This window comes from Prionailurus viverrinus, chromosome A1, assembly GCF_022837055.1.
Source record: "Prionailurus viverrinus isolate Anna chromosome A1, UM_Priviv_1.0, whole genome shotgun sequence".
Taxonomy (NCBI): domain Eukaryota; kingdom Metazoa; phylum Chordata; class Mammalia; order Carnivora; family Felidae; genus Prionailurus; species Prionailurus viverrinus.
This window is the reverse complement of record NC_062561.1, coordinates 217,360-241,736: the sequence shown is the minus strand read 5'-3', so window position 1 is coordinate 241,736 and position 24,377 is coordinate 217,360. Positions and strand designations below refer to the sequence as shown.

General features: G+C 45.4%; 1 protein-coding gene across 1 annotated transcript; it reads right to left on the bottom strand.

Annotated features, from left to right (window-relative positions):
* Positions 1-410: 410 nt before the first annotated feature.
* Positions 411-12,505, bottom strand: LOC125173201 (uncharacterized). The gene is made up of 8 exons (XM_047872133.1): positions 12,448-12,505; positions 10,713-10,830; positions 10,064-10,151; positions 9,176-9,284; positions 5,680-5,745; positions 4,649-4,750; positions 1,705-1,897; positions 411-849 (listed from the first exon to the last, which is right to left on the bottom strand). Exons 1-8 carry the CDS (start codon positions 12,503-12,505, stop codon positions 741-743), a joined length of 843 nt encoding a protein of 280 aa, XP_047728089.1. The 3' UTR covers positions 411-740.
* Between the last annotated feature and the right edge of the window lie 11,872 nt (positions 12,506-24,377).

The following is a 24,377-nucleotide window of genomic DNA, read 5'->3' as shown; positions in this document are numbered from 1 at the left end:
ACAAAGCTATCAGGTCCTAAGGCAGCCCAGACCCTCATCTCTCTTTATAAATCCCTCAATGCCTGGCATAGTGCCAGGCTTCGGCCTATACTTAATAAACATGTGGTAACTTTGAGGATGGCCATACCCTTCAGCCTCCCTTACCGTGGGCAGAGCACGGGCTTGGGGGCACCACTGGGGCAGAAGGCCCCTGGGGGACATGGCAGACAGTCTTCCATCTGGCTGTTGCCTGCTTGAGAGCTGTAGGTGCCTGCTGGGCAAGGGAACTGGGTGCTCCACATTGTACCTGTTTCAGAAAGAAGGAGGGGTCTCAGGAGGGAAGAGGGGGGCCAGGGCTGCATTATGCAGGTACAGTAGCTTCTCACCCTACTGCCTGGGGACAGTTCCTCAACAGAGGCCACTGGGGAAGGGGCAGGGAGCAGGGAGTACCACTCACCTAGGACCAGCCTTGTCTGGACTCATACCCTGGGAATCCCCATTCAGGATGTTCAGCAGCTGAACAGTATTGGCCCTACTCTCAGGAAGGTTCTCTTGAAATCTAACCTTAGTATGGCAGGCTGGCTCGTGGCTTTCTCTTCTGGCACTCACCTGTGACCTTGCAGAGCAGACCCTGGCCCCACTCACCTTGTGGGCAGTAATGCCCAGCTTTGCATGTCCCTGAGGGAAGCTGGGCTCCAGTGACACAGAACCAGCCCCTGGGACAAGGTATACACTCCTCGACTGCTGTTAGTCCAGTCTGGTTACTCCAGGTGCCTGGGGGACACTGGAACTGGGTCGGCCGTTTGGTGCCCAGAGGGCAATAATGGCCAGCTGGACAGGGGATAGGGGGCCAGTTTGGACTTCCAGTTCCTGCAAACACAATCTTGAATTAGACCCGGAGGAGCAGCACCCCCTCCAGCTACATCCCTCTGGTAAGTGGCAGGGACATGGGCTGGGGCCTGGCATTGGTGAAAGGGGCATCTAGGTCAGCAGCGGCCCAAGGCTACCTGAGGCAGCATGATGGGAACGCAGTGATCTTCATGGTCCCATCCTCGGACACCCTAAGTGAGGTGAACCATGATCTTTGTGCGAAAACAAAGGGTTATGGGTCAGGGTCTATTTTGCTGGCCTTCCTTGCCTAGGAGTGGAGATGGTTCTTCACCCAAAAAGGCAGGGTCCAATAGGCAGCAAGGCTGCCTTTCCCCCTTTTCACTCACCCCTAGGACAGGCTACTCCCGAGGGGCAGACCTCACACTGTGACAGGTCGGAGAGGTTGTTGCGGCTGCTAAATGTCCCAGGTGGGCAGGCATGGGTGGGAGCATTGGGGCTGGAAGAGCCCACAGGGCACACATACCTACGACAACCAAGGAGCACCCATCAGCCTGGGTAGTCGCAGGGAAATCCCATTGTGCCTGCTGGTCTCTGTGGCTTTGTTGCAGTAACCTCCCTGTGCCCCTTTCTCCCCGTGGGAAAGACAGGAGTTACCTAGCTGCCTCCAGCTCATGTTCAGGCCCCGGTGCTCCTGGGGAGGGTCCTGGAGCCTGGGGCTGGAGTGACACTGAGCCCTGATTGGGAGGCAGGGGCCCTCCCAGGACACGGAGGTGGGTGGATGTTTGCTGAATCCCCACCTGAATCTGAGGGTATGACTCCTGAACGATGGTAGGGGGAGGACTCTGAGCCCCCATCCAGTCACCTCTATATCATTAAGAAATCAAAGTTCCTTACCCCGGTGTGCACTCTGCATCTGGCTGAGTCAGCCCAGCCTGGGTACAGGCCTTGCCTGCTGGGCATGGAACACAGTCTGTGGTTTCATCCTGGCCCGGATTCGGGCTAAATGTGCCTGGCTGGCATGGGATGGGTTGGGTGGCTTGGTTGGGGCAGAAGTATCCCGCTGGGCACTGCAGACACTGGCTGAGAACTGGGGAGAGAACAGCCCACATCACTGCAGTTCTCTCCGAAGGACCTGCATTGCTGGCCTCAAAAGGAAAACAATGAATGCTTCCCAGGCCCTGGTGGGTCTGATCCTCCTGTGGGCCTGGGAGTGCAGGGAGGAGGGTTGCCATCGGCATTTACCAAGGTGCAGAGTGGGGGGGGGGGGGTCCATTCCTCTCCATGCAGAGACCAGTGGCTTCCTTGCTCTCTCAGTGCTGCAGGTTTCAGGGGGCTCCCACTGCCTTAGCAGCACAGCCCACAGATGACTATGACAGGGAGTCTCTTAGCTTCTCAAACTCCCATCTTCCTTTCTATAAAATGGGATTACAACAACACAGCTTCCCAGGCTTGCTGTGACAACACTGTGCAATGTGACAGAGCCCCTGTGCAGTACTGGGCACCCGGCAAGTCTTCGTGAGTCCTAGTTTCAACATCGCAGCATCACAGTTCCAACACCCTGGGGAGAAAGGAAACTTTCCGGCTGCTGTGGCTCACACCAGACCTATCTTCACTTTCTTGGAGGCTGGGTCACTTTCCTAGTTTTGCTGTTTCTGTTGCTCTGTCTCAGTGTGGGACAGCCTCTGCCCTCACTCTGTCCTCACATGGGAACTGGGGTTCCTAGTAGGGGAGTTAATGTGTGACCACGGGTGATGCTGCTGGACACTTTGCTCCTCGCTCTCCAACTCCTGGGACCTGCAGAGGAAATGACTCCTTCCTACTCAGCTATCTCACCCGAGTGCCCACTTTGGCCCTATCCTCCAGGGGCTGGTTCTGGTGGGGGCTGGTCTTGGCCCTGGGCTGCAGAGGAAGCATCACACTTTCCTCCATGGCTCCGAGGAATGGCCCAGGGAGTTGGTGGCTTCAGAACTTCACAGAAAAGTAGCTGAGAGGCTCCGTCACAGAAATCTGTTTCCTTGAACCACTTACCAGGGATCCAGCCCTGTCTCCAGTTAACAGCCTCAGCATTGGGCAAAATGGAGGCTGTGAGGAATTTGTCCCTGCCTCTTTTTCTTCCTTTCAAAACCATCCAACATCCATCCATGTGGACTTCGGGGCATTCTTGGGGTGTTACAAAGTAATGAGACAGATTTGTGGGTTTGCACTGTGACCTCACTCTATGTGACCCAAGCCACTTAATTGACCTCTGAAGTTCAGAGGGGATTATGAGCCCCAGATCATAATCGATGGTGTTCGATGGTGTTATGTGAGCTACCACATGTGAGAACACTTAGTGCAGAGTCTGACACCCAAGAGGTGCTCCAGCCCCACCCCACTATGCTTGGGCCTTTCCTCCCCTGCCAGGTCAAACCTGTACTGTGTTCCATGAGTCACAGACTCAGGATGTCAGAACTTGGAGGGGCCTCAAGTGTCACCCAGCCCATGGCAAGTAAACTGGTGCTCAGAATTGTTGCAGAGTTGTGACAAATGGGAAGCAGGAAGATGTTTGTGGCTGTTTATATTTTTCTGGAGAAATCCTGTATTGGCCTTTGGAGACAGCACTGAAAGAATAAGCAGTGGAGAGCTTGCAGGCAAGGGGAGAGAACTGTTTGGGCTAGGGGACAGGCAAGCGGGCAGTGAGACCTATTGTGTGCAGGGAGCAGTGGCCTAGGGCCCATGATGTGGTGGGTCTCTTGGGTATTCAGGGCCCCCCAACACCACACACCATTATCGCTGATGGCAGTGGCCCTGTCCAAAGGCCAGCAGCTGGATTGGCAGGTGCCCTCCTATCCCATACAGCACTGTGTGTGGGGCTGAAGTTCAGGAGCCTCAACCCTGCCCAGGCTTGCAGGGGAGGGCATCAGCGCTGTGTTGTCTTGACACCTGGGTTCTGGTCCTGGCTTCGCTGCCAAAATTAGATGATCCTGGGGAGCGAGTGAGCTTCCTGAGCCCCCAAATCGTTACATCCCCAGGGTGGTCACAAGCTCTCCTCAACCACTACTGGCTGTCACAAGCACTTACATGACAGTGCGTTGTGATCTGTGGTGGTGCATCTGGTAGTGCTGGGGCAGGAGAGGGGGAATATTCCCTCAGGACACAGTGGTCTGACCTGATAAATACCCCTTTTCTGCCCCCAGACTCATTCTTCCAAGGTAATAGGGGAAGTTGTTGATGGCGGTGATTATGAGGTCAGAAGCAACTCTTTCCTGAGCACTCAATATGTGCTAGGTTCAGTGCAAGGTCCTTTATATAGATGTCTTGTCTGATGCCCACAGAAGCCTTATAAGGCAAATATTACTACTGAGGCTTAGAGAGGTCAAGGAACCTACTGATAGCCCATCAATAGCAGATCTGGATGTGTCCCAATTCCCACATGGTGTTCTCTGTCTGGGCTCCTGACCACTCCTCCCTTGTGTCTACCAGCACTTTCATTCTTCACTTTTAAACTGTTCGTTTCTTTTCTCCATGTGCTCAGTGAGAGTGGTTCCCAGCCACATGACCCCTCTGTCTTTAAACTCTATGTTGAACAATTTGGGCTGCCTTGAACTTCCTGCACATGTCCTGATTTTCCCAGCTGAGCAAAGACAACATGGGGCTCCCAGGCCTGGTAGCCTGATGGGGCCTGCTGCATCCTGAGTGGGGCTTTCCTGGTGTTCACCTCTACCAGGGCCTGGAGATGCTGCTGGCTATAGTCAGCATCATGAAGTATGTATGGTAGACTTTGGATGAGCACCTAATCAGCAAAGTCAGCAACTCACTCTTTCCATTGTACAAACAGCAGACAAAATTCAGAACTGACCTGCTGAGCAGAAGCTGGTATTGGGGTGGGGTGTCTCCCTCCTGCTTTCAAAGGTCCTGGCCAGGCATGGCATGGTGATAGCACCATCTGGGCAGAAGTGGCCTGTGAAGGGAAGCCATATGGGTGGGTCCCACCAGGACTCAGGGCCTCATCATGGGAGAAGTCTGCAGGCCCCAGGGTGGTGAGTTGGGGGCCCAAGACCAGGCTGGCCTCTGTGGCAATCTATAGCCCAGAGCCCTGGGGTGGCATCACTGCCAGGGAGAAGATCAGAGCAGCAAAGTCTCTGCTCTCTGCTTCTCCAAAAAGCTACTTCCTCTGCTTGAAGGGTTCTCCCTGCCCTCCGTGACTGACTGACTGAGCCTGTGCACTTTCTGGGCCTGACTCCCATGTCTGTTCCTCCAAGAAGCCTCCTGGGTCCCTTGCCAAGAAGACTGCCAGTACCTTTGTCTGAGCTTCGATGGCTTTGTCCTTACTTTGATTCAATACTCTCCACACTGTAGTTTAGGGGGTTCCTGTGTCTGTCTGTCTTCTAACAGTGAGCTCCAGGGACCCTAACACTGGCCCAGTGGCTGGTACGTGCAGGTGCTCAAGAAGAGTGTGTGAGGCAGAACATGGGTGGGCGGAGGTCTGGCAAGAGGTCCATGTCAGCTGTGTTCCTTTTCCCACTGTGCCTTTCTAGTCCTCCTGTCACTGCAGTGCAATCTATGGTCCCTCTCCAGGCAGCCAGACACTTCACTGAGGTCCTTGCCTGCCTCTAGTCCAGCCATGTGTTTCCCTAGGCTGCTTCACACTGATGGATGGGCAAGCCCTCTTAGTTCCCCTGGGAGTGGCTCTGTCTCCTAAGTGTCCCATGAATTCAGTGGGCTCCCCCACAGCCTGGCCCTGCCCCACAATATACATCAAAGAGCAGGTGGATAAGAGGCTGGGTGACCTTGAGGTAGGGGCAGTATCCTTACAGAGGGGAAGGGATAAAGATGAGAAACACTCCTGCTCACGCAGGTGTCAGCACCCTCAGTGTCAGCCTTGTTTACCTTCTGCCCGCAGGTGCAGGGGCTCTCCCTCCATTCCTCTTCCACTGCTGTCCTTTGGCCAGTGCCCTGGAAATACAAATACACTTCATTTTCAACCTGAAGAAAATTAAGGAGGGAAATACTGCTGAAAACAAAACCATATACAGTCTTAAAGTTAACAAAAGTAAAAATGATGTATGCCTTGAGATACTCCCTTCTTGATCTTTAGAACCCCACTTGTCTTGTGGCCCTGGGCATGCTGCTGATGGGAGTAGGGATCCACCTTGGATCCAGCTCCTGGTTCCCTTGTTCTGGCCTCCCCACTCTGGGAGGCCTGGTTGTTAGGGCCTTGGCACTCTCTTGTGTACGCTATTTCTCCCTATCTTCTTCTCCCTCAGGCCCCCTCTATGTCTCATGTTCTTTGTCACTCCAAACCACCCTTGCACAGTGATAGCATCATCTGTGCACAGCTGAGTGGGATAGGGTCCTCTGAGCATCCTCTCTCTCTCTCTCTCTCTCTCTCTCTCTCTCTCTCATGCTCATTTCAATCCTAAATGTCTTTGTGGATGGGAGACAAAAGGATTGCAGGAGTTAGCGGTGGGATGGGTAGGTAGCTGGACAAGAAGACCTCTCTATCCCTTTCCACTTGACATTTATGGGTTCTGGAATGAAGTATGGCCCCACACAGGCCTCTCCCCTGCTTGCTCTGTCTGCCTTTCTTGCTTCCACTAAGAACTCAGGCAATTATGGGGCTTGTAGAACATTCAGAAGCTGGACAGGGAGGGAGAACAGGGGACTGCATGTGTATGTGGCCAACCAGAGGAGCCTCCTTACTGATGAGCAGCAGAGCCAGTTGGACAGTGACAGAGCTCTTGTCTCTGAGATGAGGTGCCAGAGTCCCCACCGCTCATGTGAGGAACAACTTGTTTCTGAGTATGGTGGCTACCATTTACTGAGTCTTTACTTAGAACTTTCTACATATGACTTTACTTAGCAGGCATACTTAGTCACCATTATTATCAACTCCATTTTTAGAAATAAGGAAAGAGAGGTTTAAGGAAAACTTAAATAACCTTCCCAGACTCATACATATGACCATAAGAAAGGTCTCAATAGATTTCAAAAGATTGAAATATCAGAGAGTTTGTTTTCTGACTACTATGGAATTAAAATAGAAATTTGTAAGACATCTAAAAAAGCCCCAAATATTTTTAAATTAAACAACACACTTCTAAATAATCTTCTGGTCAGAAAATATCAGAAGGAAATTAGAAAACTTTTTAACTTTAATGATAATAAAAACCCCACATCATAAAATTCGTGAGATATAGCTAAAGCAGTGCATAGATACAAATTTTAGGTTTAAATGCCTGTAAACTAAATGCTTATATCAGAAAACAATAAAGGTGGAAAATCAATTATCTGTTTTTACCTTAGGAAGCTGGAAAAAGGATATCATTAAAATCAAAGCAAGTAAAAGGAAGGATATGACAATCAATGAAATAGAAAAATAAAGAAAATCAATAAAACTAAAACCTAGTTATTTGAAAAGATAAATAAAATTTATAAAGCTCTAACTAGACCAATCAATAAAAAAAGAAAAAGAAAGAACACAAAGTACCAATATTAGGAATGAAACAGAATCATTGCAGATGATATGTTAAAAGGTTAGTAAGGGGATAGTATGAAAAACTCTATGACAATAAGTCTACAACATAAACAGATAAATTCCATGAAAGACTTAAATTACCAAATTGTCACAATGAGAGACAGAAAATCTGAATAGCCTTAAATTTATTAAAATTTTGAATTTGTAATTAAAGACCTTTCCATTAAGAAAACTCTAGGCCCTGTGGCTTTACTGAGTTCTATACAACACTTAAGAAATAACTCATACCAAATCTACATAAACTCGTTCATAAAATAGAGGAGTAGGTACTAACTGGAAGTTAATTTTATAAGGCTAGTATTACTTTGATATCAAATCCAGACAAAAATCAGAAAAGAAAAATACAGACTAATATCTCTCATGAACATAGATGCAAAAATTCTTACAAAATATCAGCAAATCAAATTCAATCATAGGTAGAAAGGATAAAATATCAGAGCTATGTGGAGTTTATCTCGGGAATGCAAGGTTAATTTAACATTCAAAAAACAATGATACTCATCATCTTATCAGAACAAAGGAGAAAAACCATATGCTCATCTCAATCAGTGCAGAAAAAGACAGGACAAGATTAAATACCTATCCATGATAACAACTCTCAGAAAACTAGAAATAGAAGAGGATTTCCTCAACCCAATTAAGATTTAGAACAGAGAAAAGATGTCCAATTCTATTCAAACTAGTACTAGAATTCATAGACCGCATGATAAGACAAGAAAAGGTAATAAAAAGGCATGTGGCTTGAAAAGATAGAAGTTAAAAAGTCTTTATTCAAAGATAAAATATTGCATGAAGAGAAAATATTATGAAATCTACACACAAAATAGTTACTCTAACAAATAAATGAAGCAGGTAAGATTGAAGGATGCAAGGTCAATATAAAAAAAGTCAATACTAGCTGGGGTCCCAAAGACATATCTGTACACCCATGTTCATAACATTATTCACAGTAGCAAAAATGCTAGAGCAACTCAAGTGTCCATCAATAGAATGAAAAATCAAAATGTGGTGTGTGTGTATATATATATATATATATATATAGTCTTTTAAAAGAAGGAAATTCTGACCTAATGGTATACCATGGATGAACCCTGGAAATGCTATGCTAAGTAAAATAAGCCAGTCACACAAAAAGCAAATACGGTATGATTCCACTTACATGAGATACTTACAGTAGTCAAAATCATAGAGACAGAAAGTAGAATGGTGGTTGCCAAGGGCTAGGGGTACAGGGGAATGGGGATTATTGTTTAATCAGTATAGAGCTTCAATTTTACAAAATGAAAAGAGCTATGTAGATGGATGGTGGTGATAGTTGGACAACATTATGAATGTATTTAATACCACTAAGCTGAACACTAAAAACCAGTTAAGATGCTAAATTTTATGTTACATGTATTTTGTCACAAATAAAAAGCAAATTGAAAAAAAAAAAAACTAGCTACCAACACTTGGAAATTGAAATAAAAGATACGATTCCTTTTATAATAGCATCCCAAAACATGAAATACTTAGGGATAAGTTTAACAAACTGTGCAGATGCTGTACATTAAGAACTGTAAAACTCTGCCAAGATCATACATCTAGTAAGGAACAGAGTTAGTACTTGAACTGTCTTCCAAAGTCCATGCTCCTGACCACTCTGCAAACTTCCTTCCTTCTGTGTTGCCTCATTTCACTCTCCTCAAGCCATATGAGTGCATGTTCGGGGCCCAGGAGTAGCCAGACTTTGTCCCTCAGAGACCACCTGGGCTTCCAGGGGATGTAGTTCAAGCAGAAAACCCTTTGATCCCATCCTGTGCCAGTCCTTCCCCAGTGGCATCAGGGCCCCAGCCCATTCTCACCTACCTGTGGGGTGAGGCTGGCAGCTAAGGACTCTGTCTATGAAGAAGTAGCCCAGAGGGCAGAAGACATGGGCAGTGTGCTTTGCTTTTGGCTCTTGCCTGGGCAGGTAACACTGAGAGAACACAAGGAAACACAAGTTGAGAAGGCAGGTAGGTCATGACTAACACCTGTACCTGGAGGCTGTTGAGAGTTGGGATCTCAGTTCAGGTGCTTACTTTGCCAAGGGTCTTTACAGATCCCCTAACTTTTCTGCCCCTCCAATTTTCTCTGTAAAAGAAAATTACCATCAACATTACCTCCATATGTCCTGGTGAGGCGGAATTAATTATTGTGATCCATGGTTGAAGGGAGGTTTTCAAGTACTCCTTGTCTAACTTTTGGTGGATGCTGCAGCTCCAGAGCTAAACTTGAGCTGTAGTTGTTGCTATGATTCAGTTCTCAGGGGACAGAGGTCTGCCTTGTCTCTTGTCCTCTACCCAGTGGTGCACACAGTAGGTGCCTGGTTGACACCCACTAAGTGAGTGAGGTGCAATGTGGCTGCTGTGGGCATTTGTGCCCCAGCTCCAAAGTTTCTATGTTAATTGCATGTCACATGGAAGCAGTGACTCTGAACCTCCCAGCACTTCACAGGTATCATCTCATTTAATCCCCACAGTAGAGGTGTGTTATATTTGTTTTTGTATTGAACTGGCTGGGCAAGTCCCCGGGCACTGGGTCAGAAGCGAGCAAGGAGTGTTGGGTGTCTCCCCAAGGAGAGCATCACCATCTTACTTTTGACATGTTTGTTTTGATCCTGAGAAATTTAGCCTCTTCTGGGGACTTCTTGATAACCACCATGCCCCCTCCCACAGGAATGGTTGAGACAAGGAGCTGCCCTTCCCCCGGGGTCACCTGGTAGTCTTTGCTTTCTCTGAGTCTTGGGAGCCGACTGCAGATTCTGGTGAGGCACGGCTGCTGAGCTGTCCTGCCACCATGGTAGCTGCAAAAACCAAAGGAATCTGAGCAACTGAGGAGAGGCCCTGCAGGTTTGGGAGCCAGGGAGCAGTTGGGCCTTAATGGCAGTGCAGATGGCATTGAGGCCCTTCACACCTGGCCTTGGTACATTTGGGTCTGCTGCCATCTGGTCTGAGGAGAAGCTGCAAGCAGCCAGAGCTGCTAACAGTGAATGTGGGAAGATAGATCATATGATGGCCAGCCCCACTTCCCAAGTGAGGATTCACCAGGTCATATGGCAGGAGAGAAACAGTGCCTGTCTAGAGCCCACATCTTCTGGTACCTATCCTGCACCTTGGCTGTGATTGAAGTTAGAAATCCAGGGACTGTGTCCTGGGCAGGCTCCAGGGGATCAACCACCAGGCTACTGGACTCATGCCCCTGGGAGCTCATCACACTCAGGGCCACCATAGAAGGGACCTGTACAGGACCACTTTCTTCCAGGGAGAAGGAAGCCCTGGTCTCTCCCAACCACTCGCCCTGCTGCTTTGTCCTTCCTGCCCTTTCCCTCCTCTCTTCCTGGGGCACGAGGGTGTCCACTCCTTACTGAAAGTCCTTGGAGCACTGCAGGCAGCTCCCAGCCATGGAGTCCTGGCCTGGCAGGCAGGCAATGAGGCACAGGAGGTAGCAGAGGGCCCCACTGCGGTGACAGAGGGCAGCTGTCCCTGTGAAAAGCAAAAGAGAGGAGCGACAGGCTTGGTGCGAGGGCATTGCTCCCCTTTTGCCTCTAGAGAGTCCTTCTGCTCTGGGCCTTCTCCTGTGATGTTACTTGAACAAAAGTCTGCAACTACTGAGAAACCGTCATAACAAATGGGTCTTCCCTGAGGACATGGGGTGCCATGGCTGGTGCTGAGGATGATAGTTCTTTTGGACACATGGCCAACCTGAGACATAGGAAGAGAAAAGCACAGATGTAACAGGGACACCAGGTTGGCTGAGAGCCCCCCACCCAAGGCCTCAGAAATCTGATGCTTTGATGAAGCCTAGTGACTTTTTTGTCACCCTTACCTTCTAGAATTTCAGGCACTTGAAGTGCCCTGAGGCTCTATTATTATAAGATAATAGAGCTGACATTTCATCTGGTCAACCCTCTCAATTTACATGTGGGGAAGTGGGGATTCAGAGAGATCACAGGACTGGCCAGAGTCACCCTGAGGCCCTGGTGAAAGGGCTGGCACAGGCAGGGGTCATGGTATGGCAGGGCTCCTGTCTGGGGCCCCCTTGCAGTTCATGAGGCCTGATATGCAGCCCCTCCTTAGTGCTGGGACGCCAACCCTCTATCCCTGAAAACTGATGCACTGTAGACCCAAGGAAGAGCTGCATGAGCTTTACCTCAGAACTGCTCAGCAAATCCTTGTGGGTGACCCCAAGAGACTCCGGGTTCTCAAGGGAAATCCACAGGCTTTGGGGACAGACAGACCTGGGTCAGATCCCAGGTCTTCCACCCACTACCAGTTGGTAACTTCTGTCCACCTCAGTTTGATCATGTTTTATTGGGGCATGAAACCTACCTCGGAGAATTGTGAACAATAGATGAAAAACAATAATGAAAACAATAAATGAAAAATTGTGAACTATAAATGAATTTATATATTAAATATATATCAAACAAATATATAAATGTATATATTTATGTATGCTATAGGTATGCTATAAGATTATATAAGATTTATATAATTTTCATTTGACAAAGCCAACTATAAGTACTTGCTTTACATGAGGCCCAGAGAGGCAGACAATTCAGAGAGAGACAATACCCACTAGGACATACAAAACCACTCAGACTGCATGTGATTCCAGGGCCAAGACAAGGGGCAGAGTATAAGGATGAGGGGACAAGAAAGGGAGTGATCACTGAGAACTTGGGGGGGAAAGGCTGTGTACAAAAGGCAGCTTCACTTGGGTAAGGGAGAGAGTGAAAACATGCAGATGGAGGGAGGGGACACACACACACATACACAGAGGAGTGTAGGTTAGAGAAACCCAGAAGAGGAAGGCCAGCGGTGTGTGCCCCAGATGCTTCCTTTAGGGCAGTGACCCAGCAGTGATGAAGGCCAGGCGCTGGGTTCATACCTGGACCTGATACTTACAGACAGCATGCCCTTGGCCAAGTGATTTACTCTCTGAACCCCAGTGTCCTCATTTGAAAAGCGAGGTTAGTTGTACGTATGCAGAGTTGACAAGAGGTCTAACAGAGAATGCAGGTAGAGGCCCAGGTCCCAACACACAGCATGAACCCAGATGTCATGGCTGTTATTTCATTGATCTTGCTATTGGCTCACCTGCACTGAGGGCACCTAGCAGAGGGGCCAGGGCCATCCAGAGTCCAGGCTGCAGCATGCTGGAGCAGTGACAAGTAAAGGCTGAGTGCAGATAATGTGCCAGATCCTAGCCTCTCTAGGCTGGAACATGTGACCTACATTGCTGTAACCTGGCCTCTGTAGCTGCCTAGGACCAGACCCAGTACACCCCCCACCAAGGTTCCCTGGGAAACGTGCCATCCCTGAGTGCATCAGAGGAAGACAGGAGGGATGTGTTCTTTGTCCAGCTCTCCTGTCCTTCCAGATGGCCTCTGAGAAGATCCAGATTGCCAGGTTCTGATGCACTCATGAGACTTACTAGCTGCAGGATCCTGCATATAACTTACTATTTTTCTGTCTCAATTTCCTCATCTTTAAAACTGAGGTGACAAGACTACATATTTCCTGGGATTGTGGGAGAGCTAACGGAGTTTCAGGCATCTTCAGAGCAGTGCCTGCACGCACATGCTTAGCAGCATTACTAATTTGTGTTTTAATTTATTGAGCACTCACAGTTTGTGTGGCAGCATACAATGGGCAGAAGAGTAAAAGTCCTGGCACATGTCCTTAGAGCTTAGCTTAAAGGTTATGAGACTAGCCCTCAGGTAGCAATTCCAAACACCATCATCATAAACCAGTTAGCACTATGTGGCCTTACTGTGGGGTCAGCTTTCATTTACCTTTTCAGGAGCTCTGTAAGAGGTGGAATTTTACGGGTGCAGTAGGAAGAGTGACTTGCTTGAGGTGGCCCACTATATAAGTGATAGAAGCCAGTCTGTGTTAGCCAGAGTCCATGCTGACTCAGCTCTCTTCCCATGGTAATGTCTGTGGTTCTCATGGCCCTGGGGAACCATCCAGACATGGATGATGATACACCTTTATTTACCCAGAGCTGGCTCCTCCAAGGGACAGGGACACTAGTGACTAGGTGTCTGAAGCTCGGGTTTGGCCTTGGAGGATGCACCTCAGGTTTAAAGTGTTGTGAGGTCAGTAATCTTGGCGGATGTGATGTTGCCTATAATTGCTGATTTGTAAAAGCTATCGTATTTTAGAGGGACTCAGAGCCATCCATGCACTGGACATGCCCACCCATACCGCCTCAGTTGTATGACTTTCCCTCATCCCTGTGCCCAGTCACAAGGCCATCTTTCTGTTCCTCACACACTTAAGGACTGTTTCAGATTTCTGCTTAAGTGTTTCCTCTTTATTGTCTGATTCCCCACACTGCCTTGTTTTAATTCTCTTGCTTGCACTAAGTACCATTGATGTTTATCTTGTTTGTTCACAGATTGTTGGTCTCTCCTCAGTAGACTCTAAGGCCATGAGAGCAATGACCTGGTTGAACTCTCCTTCTCTGTGGCCCTGGTGCTTAGCATGGTACCTGGCATGTAGTGGGTACCTACCTCGTAAGTCCTTGAGAAAGGGTAAAGAAGTGAGAGGTGCCCAACAGTGTCTCTGTTAACTGCAGAAGTTTATTTTTCAACCTTATACAGGTGCCCAGCAAACAGAGCAGATAAGAGCTCTGGTTGGTTTAAAGGGAGGTGATGGTGGGGCAGGGGGAATCCAGAGGCCCCTTTTCTCTCCAGCTTGTCCCATAGGCAGCCCCTGAGGCTCCCTGTACAAACTGCTTACCTCAAAGAGCAGTTTAAGAACTACTAATCTGGTCCAACTTCCTTATTTCCTGGAGGATAAAGGCACAAAGAGGTGAGGAGATGTGCCCAAGTCCACACAGTGAGATGCAGGCCTGTAAGAAAGCTGAGTTCCCTGACCTTGACCGGAGACACTTTCTGTTCTCCTCAATCACAAACCCAGATTGGTGTTGCCCACCTTCATCTTAGACAAGCCATCTGGTCTGGGGCCACCTTTGTGTCAGCTATACCCACACCTGTCCCAGTCTCCAGTTCTCAGACAGAAGCCTGAGATAAGCCCCAACCCCAGCCTTCTCTGGAAATATGCTCCAAAATGCATCCTTGGTGAAGAATAATGATTCAGGAGAAATACTGTCTGCACTGTGAGCCCCACAGAAGGCATTATTTCTGCCCATATGATCAGTGTGGCCCTGTCTATTATACTGAGCCAAGCTGACTGTTCCCAAAAGAACCTCAGTGCATCCATTTCCTTCTACTTCACAAAAAATTTCCAGGAACTTGTGTAACTCTTATTACAGGTAACAATTGCCAATTTAAATTCAATCAGCATTCGTGCAAAGGGGGCTTAACACCAAGTTTGTCAGTCACATCTACCAAGGTGTGAACACATGAAGGTTATGGGGTTTCACCAAGGAGCAAGGCCTCAAGATAGAAAAAACAAAACAAAACAAAACAAAAACAAAAACAAAAACAACAAAAACAAAAACAAAAAAACCCAACCAGCTTTCCCATAAGAACCTCAAAGCTAGGGAGATTTTCAGGCTTTTATTTCTGAAACTCAGACCTGGTCTATCACTCAGGCCTCTCCCAGATTCCAGAGGAGAGCAGCTGGGGCTGTAGGCAGCCAGCTAAGTGCATCTTCAATTTCCCTTTTAGTCTCTCTCAGTTGTTGGCTTCATTGTTAGCAGCAATGAGATCTGGCTCCCACTCCACACATAGGGAGAGAAATAGTGAACTTTTGGCAGAGGTTCTAGGATGGATGACTTTTTGTTATGATAACTGATCTATTGAATCATGAGCCTCTGAACTTGGTGGACCTAGTAAGTGTCAGTCCAGCTTCTTTCGGTGTTCCTGATGGTTGGGCCCTGATGCCAGAGAGTGACAGTGAGAATAAGAGAAGGACCTTGATCATTTCAAGTCACAGTGCCATGATGATGATGGTGATAATTATATGATAGTAATGATGGTGATGGTGATGATAATGAAAGTGATTATCATGGTGGTGATGGTAGTGATGGTCATGGTGATCATGATGGTAATGATGATAATGATGGTGGTAACGGTAATGGTGATTATGATAGTGATGATGACAGTGGTGATGTTGCTGCTGACCATTTCTTGGGGACTTGATTTTTTCTAGACATTGTATGAACATTATTTCATCTGATCCATCAATAATTCTGTGAAGTATCTGTTATTATTAACTCAATAGATAGGGAGATTGAAGCTATAACAGACCTAATTTCCCAAAGTTATTCTTCTATTAAGACACCGAGATGTGATTTAAATTCAGGCCCATCTAAAGGCTGTGACTTCTTTCTTTCTTTCTTTCTTTCTTTCCTTCCTTCCTTCCTTCCTTCCTTCCTTCCTCTTTCTTTCTTTCTTTATTTCTTTCTCTTAAATTTTCTTTAAATCCAAGTTAGTTAACATATAGTGTAATAATGGTTTCAGGAATAGAATGTAGTAATTCATCATTTACATATAACACTCAGCACTCATCCCAACAAGCACCCTCCTTAATGCCCATCCCCCATTTAGCCGATCCCCCCAACCAAGACCCCTCCAGCAACCCTCATTGTGTTCCCTGTATTTAGAAGTCTCTAATGATATACCTCTCTCTCTGTTTTTATCTTATTTTTCCTTCTCTTCCCTTATGTTCATATGTTTTGTTTCTAAAATTCCACATTTGAGTGAAATCATATGATATTTGTCTTTGACTGACTTATTTAGATTCTAGTTCCATCCACTTTGTTGCAAATGGCAAAAATTCATTCTTTTTGATCACCAAGTAATATTCCATTGAATATATATGCCACATCTTCTTTATCCATTCAGCAGTCAATGGACATTTGGGCTCTTTCCATAACTTGGCTATTATTGATAGTGCTGCTATAAACTGGGGTGCATGTGCCCCTTTGAATCAGCATTTTTCTATCCTTTGGATAAATTCCTAGTAGTGCAAGTGCTAGGTCATAGAGTAGCTCTATTTTTAATTTTTAGAAGAACCTCCATACTGTTTTCCATAGTGGCTGTACCAATTTGCATTCCCACCAACAGTGCAAAAGTATTTCCCTTCTTCTGCCTCCTTGCCAATATCTGTTGTTTCCTGAGTTGTTCCTTTAAGCCATTCTGAAAGGTGTGAAGTGGTACCTCATTATGGTTTTGATCTGTATTTCCCTGATGATAAGTGATGTTGAGCATCTTTTCATGTGTCTGTTAGTCATCTGGATGTCTTCTTTTTAAAAGTGTCCATGTCTTCACAGGATACAAAATTAATGTACAGAAATCAGATGAATTTTTATACACCAATAATGAAGCAACAGAAAGGCAAATAAAGAAACTGATCCCATTCACAATTGCACCAAGAAGCATAAAATACCTAGGAATAAACCCAACCAAAGATGTAAAGGATCTGTATGCTGAAAACTATAGAAAGTTTATGAAGGAAATTGAAGAAGATTTAAAGAAATGGAAAAACATTCTGTGCTCTTGATTGGAAGAATAAATATTGTTAAAATGTCAATACTATCCAAAGTTATATACACATTCAATGCAATCCCAATCAAAATTGCACAGCATTCTTCTTCAGGCTAGAACAAGCAATCCTAAAATTTGTATGGAGCCACGAAAGACCCCGAATAACCAAAGGAATATTGAAGAAGAAGACCAAAGCTGGAAGCATCACAATTCCAGTCTTTAGTCTCTACTACAAAGCTGTAATCATCAAGACAGTATGGTATTAGCACAAAAACAGACACATAGACCAATGCAATAGAATAGAGACTCCAGAATTGGACCCACAAAAGTATGGGAAACTAATCTTTGACAAAGCAGGATGGAATATCCAATGGAAAAAAGACAGTCTCTTTAACAAATGGTGCTGGGAGAACTGGACAGCAACATGCAGAAGGATGAACCTACACCACTTTCTGACACCACACACAAAAATAAACTCAAAATGGATGAAGAACCAGAATGGGATACAGGAAACAATCAAAACCCTAGAGGAGAAAGCAGGAAAAAAACCTCTCTGACCTCAGCTGCAGCAATTTCTTACTTGACACATCTCCAAAAGCAAGGGAATTAAAAGCAAAAATGAACTATGGGACCTCATGAAGATAAAAAACTTCTGCACAGGAAAGTAAACTAAAAGGCAGCTGATGGGATGGGAAAAGATATTTGCAAATGACATATTGGATAAAGGGCTAGTATCCAAAATCTATAAAGAATTCACCAAACTGCACATCCAAAAAACAAATAATCCAGTGAAGAAATGGGCAGAAGACATGAATAGACACTTTTCTAAAGAAGACATCCAGATGGCCAACAGGCACATGAAAGGATACTCAATGTCACTCCTCATCAGGGAAATACAAATCAAAACCACATTGAGATACCACGTCATGCCAGTCAGAGAGGCTAAAATGAACAAATCAGGAGACTATAGATGCTGGAGAGGATGTGGAGAAATGGGAACCCTCTTGCACTGTTGGTGAGAATGCAAACTGGTGCAGCCACTCTGGAAAACAGTGTGGAGGTTCCTCAAAAAATTAAAAATAGATCTACCCTATGACCCAGCAATAGCTCTGCTAAGAATTTACCCAAGGAATACAGGAGTGCTGATGCATAGGGGCACTTATACCCCAATGTTTATAGCAGCACTTTCAACAATAGCCAAATTATAGAAAGAACCTAAATGTCCATCAACTGACGAATGGATAAAGAAGGTGTGGTTTATATATACTATGGAATACTACTTGGCAATGAAAAAGAATGAAATCTTGCCACTTTCAGCGATGTGGATGGAACTGGAGAGTATTATGCTAAGTGAAATAAGCCATACAGAGAAAGACAGATATCATATGTTTTCACTCTTATGTGGATCCCGAGAAACTTAACAGAAGACTGGGGTGGGGTGGAGGAGGAAGGGGGGAAAAGTTACAGAGAGGGAAGGAGGCAAACCATAAGAGACTCTTAAATACTGAGAACAAACTGAGGGTTGATGGGGGGTGGGGGAGAGGGGAAAGTGGTTGATGGGCATGGAGGAGGACACCTGTTGGGATAAACACTGGGTGTTGTATGGAAACCAATTTGACAATAAATTATATATACATATATACATAAATTAAAAAAATAAAAGTGTCCATGTCTTTTGCCCATTTCTTCACCGGATTATTTGTTTTTTGGGGTGTTGAGTTTGATAAATTCTTAATAGATTTTGAATACTAAACCTTTATCAGATATGTAATTAGCAAATATCTTCTCCCATTCCATTGGTTTCCTTTTAGTTTTGTTGATTGTTTCATTTGCTGTGCAGATGCTTTTTGTCTTGATGAGGTCCCAACAGTTCATTTTTGCTTTTGTTTCCCTTTTCTCCAGAGACATGTCTGGTAAGAAGGTGCTGCAGCCAAGGTCAAAAAGATTGATGCCTGTTCTCTCCCATAGGATTTTGATGGCTTCCTGTCTTACATTTAGGTCTTTCATTAATTTTGAGTTTATTTTTGTGTGTGGTGTAAGAAAGTGGTGTAGGTTCATTCTTATGCATGTTGCTGTCCAGTTTTTTCAACACCATTTGCTAAAGAGACTGTCTTTTTTCCATTGGATATTCTTTCCTGCTTTGTTGAAGATTAGTTGGCCATACGTTTGTGGGTCCATTTCTGGGTTCTATATCTGTTCCATTGATCTATGTGTATGTTTTTGTGCCAGTACCATAGTGTCTTGATGATTACAGCTTAAAATTTGTTTAATGTTTATTTGTTTTTGGGGGGGGGGTGGGGGGAAGGGCAGACCACAGAATCCAAAGCAGGCTCCATGCTCCAAGCTGTCAGCACAGACCCCAATGTGGGGTTCAAACTCACGAACCATGAGATCATGACCCGAGCTGAAGTCAGACATTTAACCTACTGAGCCACCCAGACACCTCTGATTATGGCTTTATAATACAGATTGGAGCCTGGAACTGTGATGCGTCCAGCTTTGGTTTTCTTTTTCAGGATTGCTTTGGCTATTCAGATGTTTTGCAGTTCCATACACATTTTAGAATTGTTTGTTATTGCTTGGTGAAGAATGCTGGTGTTATATTTTAGGGATTGCATTGAATGTGTAGATTGCTTTAGGTAGTATCGACATTTTAACAGTATTTGTTCTTCTGATCCATAAGCATGGAATGTTTTTCCATTTCTCTGTGCTTCTTCCACTTCTTTCTATGTAATTTGATCTATCCCACATCTCTGCCTTGTCTTTGTCTCAGAAACCACCTGGGAGGTGGACTGTGCAAGAGTGTGTGTCCAGGATCTCTTTCCATTGTTTTCATGCAGTGGCTTGAAATCATTTTGGAGCTACTTGCTATATTTAATCCTTAATGAAACGTGGACCCATTTTTCCTGAAAACAGCAGCAACAATAATAAAAAAAAAACATACACATGAAGCCAACACTGTATATCCAATTTGGGGAACAATGCAGGCAGCAATCACATCTCCAGTTTACATTCTTGATCATAGGCATGCTCACAGTTCCCATCCATCTTGTTACTTCCAGCATCAAAGAGGCAAAATCAAATGTGTTCACCCACCCCATAAACACAAACTTGTCTTGAATGTGCCAAGAGGCAAATCTGCCTACAAAAGCCACAACCAGACAGCTGGGGGTGGGGCTCATGCAGATAGGTGTATTGATTGGACACAATTTGGAGAATGCTTCTCATGCAGAGGGGCACCATGTTCTGATCGGAGCACCACTTTGAAGTGCCCTGTTGAGGATGGGCCATATCCCTCAGGGGTTTTCCCTATCCTGACAATGCTAGGTAGGATCCAGGAAGGGAAGGCCATTGGCAGAGGATTTGGGGCAGGCAGTCACAGGCCACATCCCTGTGGTCTGCCTCCCCTCCTTACATCCTGCCTTCCTGGAAGTGAGTGAGGACACTAGGACGTCTGTATACTGTTGGCTGAAAGCTGCCTTGCAGTGCTTCTAACATCTGGGTTATAGAATGTTACCAGGTAGACATGATTTTATTAAAATACTCTGCCCTCCTGTAAGCATATTTATTTCATTTCAGCTTATAGGAGCAGGTTTCCTGTTGTTTTGCTTCTGAGACAGAGAAGGCTTCTGGAAACAGGGTCTTGTTTTATATTAAACACAATGGCTGCCAGAGTTGCTGGGCCTGCCAAGTTGACCCAGCATCAGTTTGATGTCGGAAGCCACGTTTCTTGCATTTCTCAGGAGAACACAGGCGACCCCATGGCTTAAAGTTCATCCTTACCTTGGACTCTGTGGGGATTAAGAGGGATAGAGGCTTCAAAACCTGATGTGGGTACTTCAGGAATTGGGGAGAGAGGAGATGTATGGGATGAGACACATCCTGTGCTGGATGCTGAGCACCTGGAGGACCAGCATTTTGCATTTCAGCACTTTGCATAATGAAAGAAACATAGCACTATCCAACAACTGTGAATACATGAAGCTCTTTTCTGTGGTATAGTCCTTTAAGCCTTGGTGTTCCCACAGAGACTGCCAAAGGGCTTCCTGGCTAGGGCAGCTCTAGGGAAAGAGAAGAGGATGCCTGACCTATATATGAGTTCTGTGTCCATGCTGGGGCATACAGCTTGATCCCAGACCACTTTCTTTATATCTAATTTTCAGCTGAAGTAAGGCAAGGTTATTAAAATTTATGAATTGCTCTAGAGTCTAGAGCCACCAGAGCTTCTCAGAACTGCCACTTATCATGTGAAAACTTGTCTAGTAAAAGCAGGCTTCTCACGGAAAAACCTTACTCCTCAGTGATCCAGATTCACAGCCCACCTGCCTGGGAAAGGAGCTTATGTTACAGTTGGCAAGGCTATTTCCTATAAGATGAACACCAATCAGCCACCCACTCTGTCTAGAGTCAGAGGAGGAGTTGTGGGGTGTGAAGTGGCAGCCCTCCACTGCTCTATCCCCGGAACATCAGCCAGGTGGGATGAATGTTGGGACCTGGTGACAAGATGAAGGCGATCTTTGACCTCCAAGTTCTTCATGCAAGAACTTAACAGGCTTGGTGACAGATGAGAAGAGATTGCTGATGTTTCAACTATTGACATCATCTTGGATCTCTTGCAGGCTACTGTCATTTATGTCTTATGTGCATTCTTAAAAAAAATTTTTTTTAACGTTTATTTATTATTGATAGAGAGACACAGATTGTGAGCAGGGGAGGGGTAGAGAGAGGGGGAAACATAGAATCCAAAGTAGGCTCCAGGCTCTGTGTGTCAGCACAGAATCCGATGCAGGGCTTGAACTCACAAACTGCAAGATCGTGACCTGGGCCGAAGTTGGTTGCTTAACCAACTAAGCCACCCAGGCTCATTCTGAATTTGCATCGCTGAGATATCTCCCTCAGGATCAGCAATGTCTGTTAGAGGTTGGAGCTGTCCTCTTCACTATGGAGCTGCCTGTCCCAGAACAGGTAGAGGATGGGGTTTGATACACACTACACCTCACTGCCTTGGGGGAGGGCCCTGTACTCTGAGCATGGTGCACATTGAGCAATGGAAGGACATTCAGGTTTAGGACAGCAGAATGCCCCAACATTCTTAACAGAAGAGTTCATGGGGCCATATCCTCCATCCTAGGTCTGCTTAAGGACAAATAAATAAATAAATAAAGCTCTCCAAAATAAATACATTTCATTTACATTTACCCAGCATAGAGAGAGGGAAGGAGGAGCAGAAATAGACTGAAGTCAGAGGGGCAACCCAGGCCAGATGGTATACAGCCTTGCAGTCACTTGAAGTTGAGACCTGAGATTAGCTTATTTGGCCATAGAATTACAAGGGAATTTGTTTTTGATTTCCTTCATGCCTTCCGTCTAGGGCTTCAGTTCTGGAAGCAGAGAACAGGCATCCCCTTTGGGTTCCACAGTGTGTGAGACTAAAGGGCGTGAATAAATGGCCGAGGTCTTCAGAGTTCCAGAGTTGTGGCAGCTGATGACAAGCTCAGAGTCATAAATCCATGGCCTGGAACAGATTTTAAAGGGTGGAGAAAGCAGACTGACTTTAGAGTTAGAATGCCTGGGTTGATGCCTTGGCATTGTTGGGCACCGGCTGTGTAACACCAGGCAAATTGCTTAGCCTCTCTGAGTCCTAGATTTCCCAACAATAAAATTAAAATAGTAATACCAGCCTTCTTCAACAGGTTTCTTGAGAGGATCAAATAGAATTAATGTATATGTGCTTAGATACTTTAAAGGGCTAAAATATTCTAAAATATTGTCACTACTTTTCAAGTCCCAGGCTCCTGAAACCCAACATTTTAAAGGCTCTTTTGGACTGCCTGAACAAAAGAAAACTTTCCTGAAACTGGCATACTGAATCTGGCAGGAAGAGGCTGACAGTGGCTGGGCAAGTTTCAGCACATTTCAGTTGACACATGGGGTCTTGTATGTAGGAAGATGCTCAATGGCTGCTTTTAGACTCCACTGAGGATAGAACTGGAGGAAACAGATTAAAATTATAGGAGGGAGTATGTGGGATAAACAATTATAATACAGCATTGTCAATAAAGGTGTGAACATAAGAGAGCTGATCCAGGAGCTTGTGGAGCTTTTCTTGTGTGTCTGTAAAAGGGAGAAAGCAATTTCCTTGGAAGTAGAAAAAGATAAATGACTACCCACTGTCCACATTTCAGCCAAGGATTCCTGAAGCAGAGGAAGATGCTTAATGAGAAACAAATGATTTAGTTGTTTGCAAGGCTTATTTTAACTCATTGTATTCAAATTTACTTTGCTTTCTTTTCAAAGGTAACTTATGGTCACCCAGTTTCATTGATTCACATCTTTAGGTCAATAAATTATTCCAAAGTTCTAGTCCAGTGATTTTCAGTCTTGGTGATGCAACAGAATCACTTAAGCAAATAGATGATAGATAGATAGACAATAGATCAATAGGTGGATAAACAGATATTTGCATGGCATCCCCAGACCTCTTGAGTCAGAATCTTCTAGAATCTGGGCTCAAGTATCAATATATTCCTAAAGCTCCACAGGTCACCCCGAAACATGGCTCAAGTTGAGGACCACAATGCCCTTCAAATCCTTCATTCTGCAATGCCAACATTGTAACCCTTGAACTCAGTTGTTTTAGAATTGTGTACTGCATTTTTGAACTGACTTTAAATACTGTTTTGGGGGGAAAGGCATGCACTCTTTCAAAGCAAGACTTGATTCTAAACTTGATTCTATAAATTTTATCAGGGGTGCCTGGGTGGCTCAGTCGGTTGTGTGTCTGACTTTGGCTCAGATCATGATCTCACAGCTCGTGAGTTCAAGCCCCACGCCGGGCTCTGTGCAGACAGCTCAGACTCTGGAGCCTGTTTTGGATTCTGTGTCTCCCTCTCTCTGCCCCTTCCCCACTCATGCTCTGTCTCTCTCTGCCTCTCAAAAATGAATAAACGTTAAATTTTTTTTTTAATTTTATCAAAAAACCCATCTAATTTCATGGTGATTCTATATAACTGATGGATAAGGGAAGATCTTGTATTTGGAGGAAGAAAACCCTTCTGACTGTAAAGGACTGTTATGAAGAAGTCATTTCACTCCCTCTGTGTTCCAGCCTGGGGCACATGTGGGGGTTAGGGCTGGGTGGTGAAGATATCTGTGTCTTTTGGCTTGAAATTCACTGGGTAGAAGCCAGTTTCCACTTATGTAGATGACAGCCAAAGGAGATGAAAGGAATGAAGAAAGCTGAGAAGTCTAATGGGAAGAACAGAAAAAGATGCTGGAGTTTCATCTCTGACAAGCTTTAAGTTAAAAGTCTCTTCAAAAAGGTCTTGGGGAAGTTGTAATTAAGGCTCCTCATACCAAGCTGTCAGGAGCTTCACCTTACTCTTCTCTGGGGTTCTATATGGACTCCCAGGATGTTTGCATGCCCAAGACAACATTGCAGGTGAATGCATACTTTTTCTACCATGCAAAAAGGACTCACTGGTAACAGTTCAAGATTGTAAGAAAATTTTTTATTGTTCCTCAGGTTTTGTATACCACTTTCCACATAATAACTAGGTAAGACTT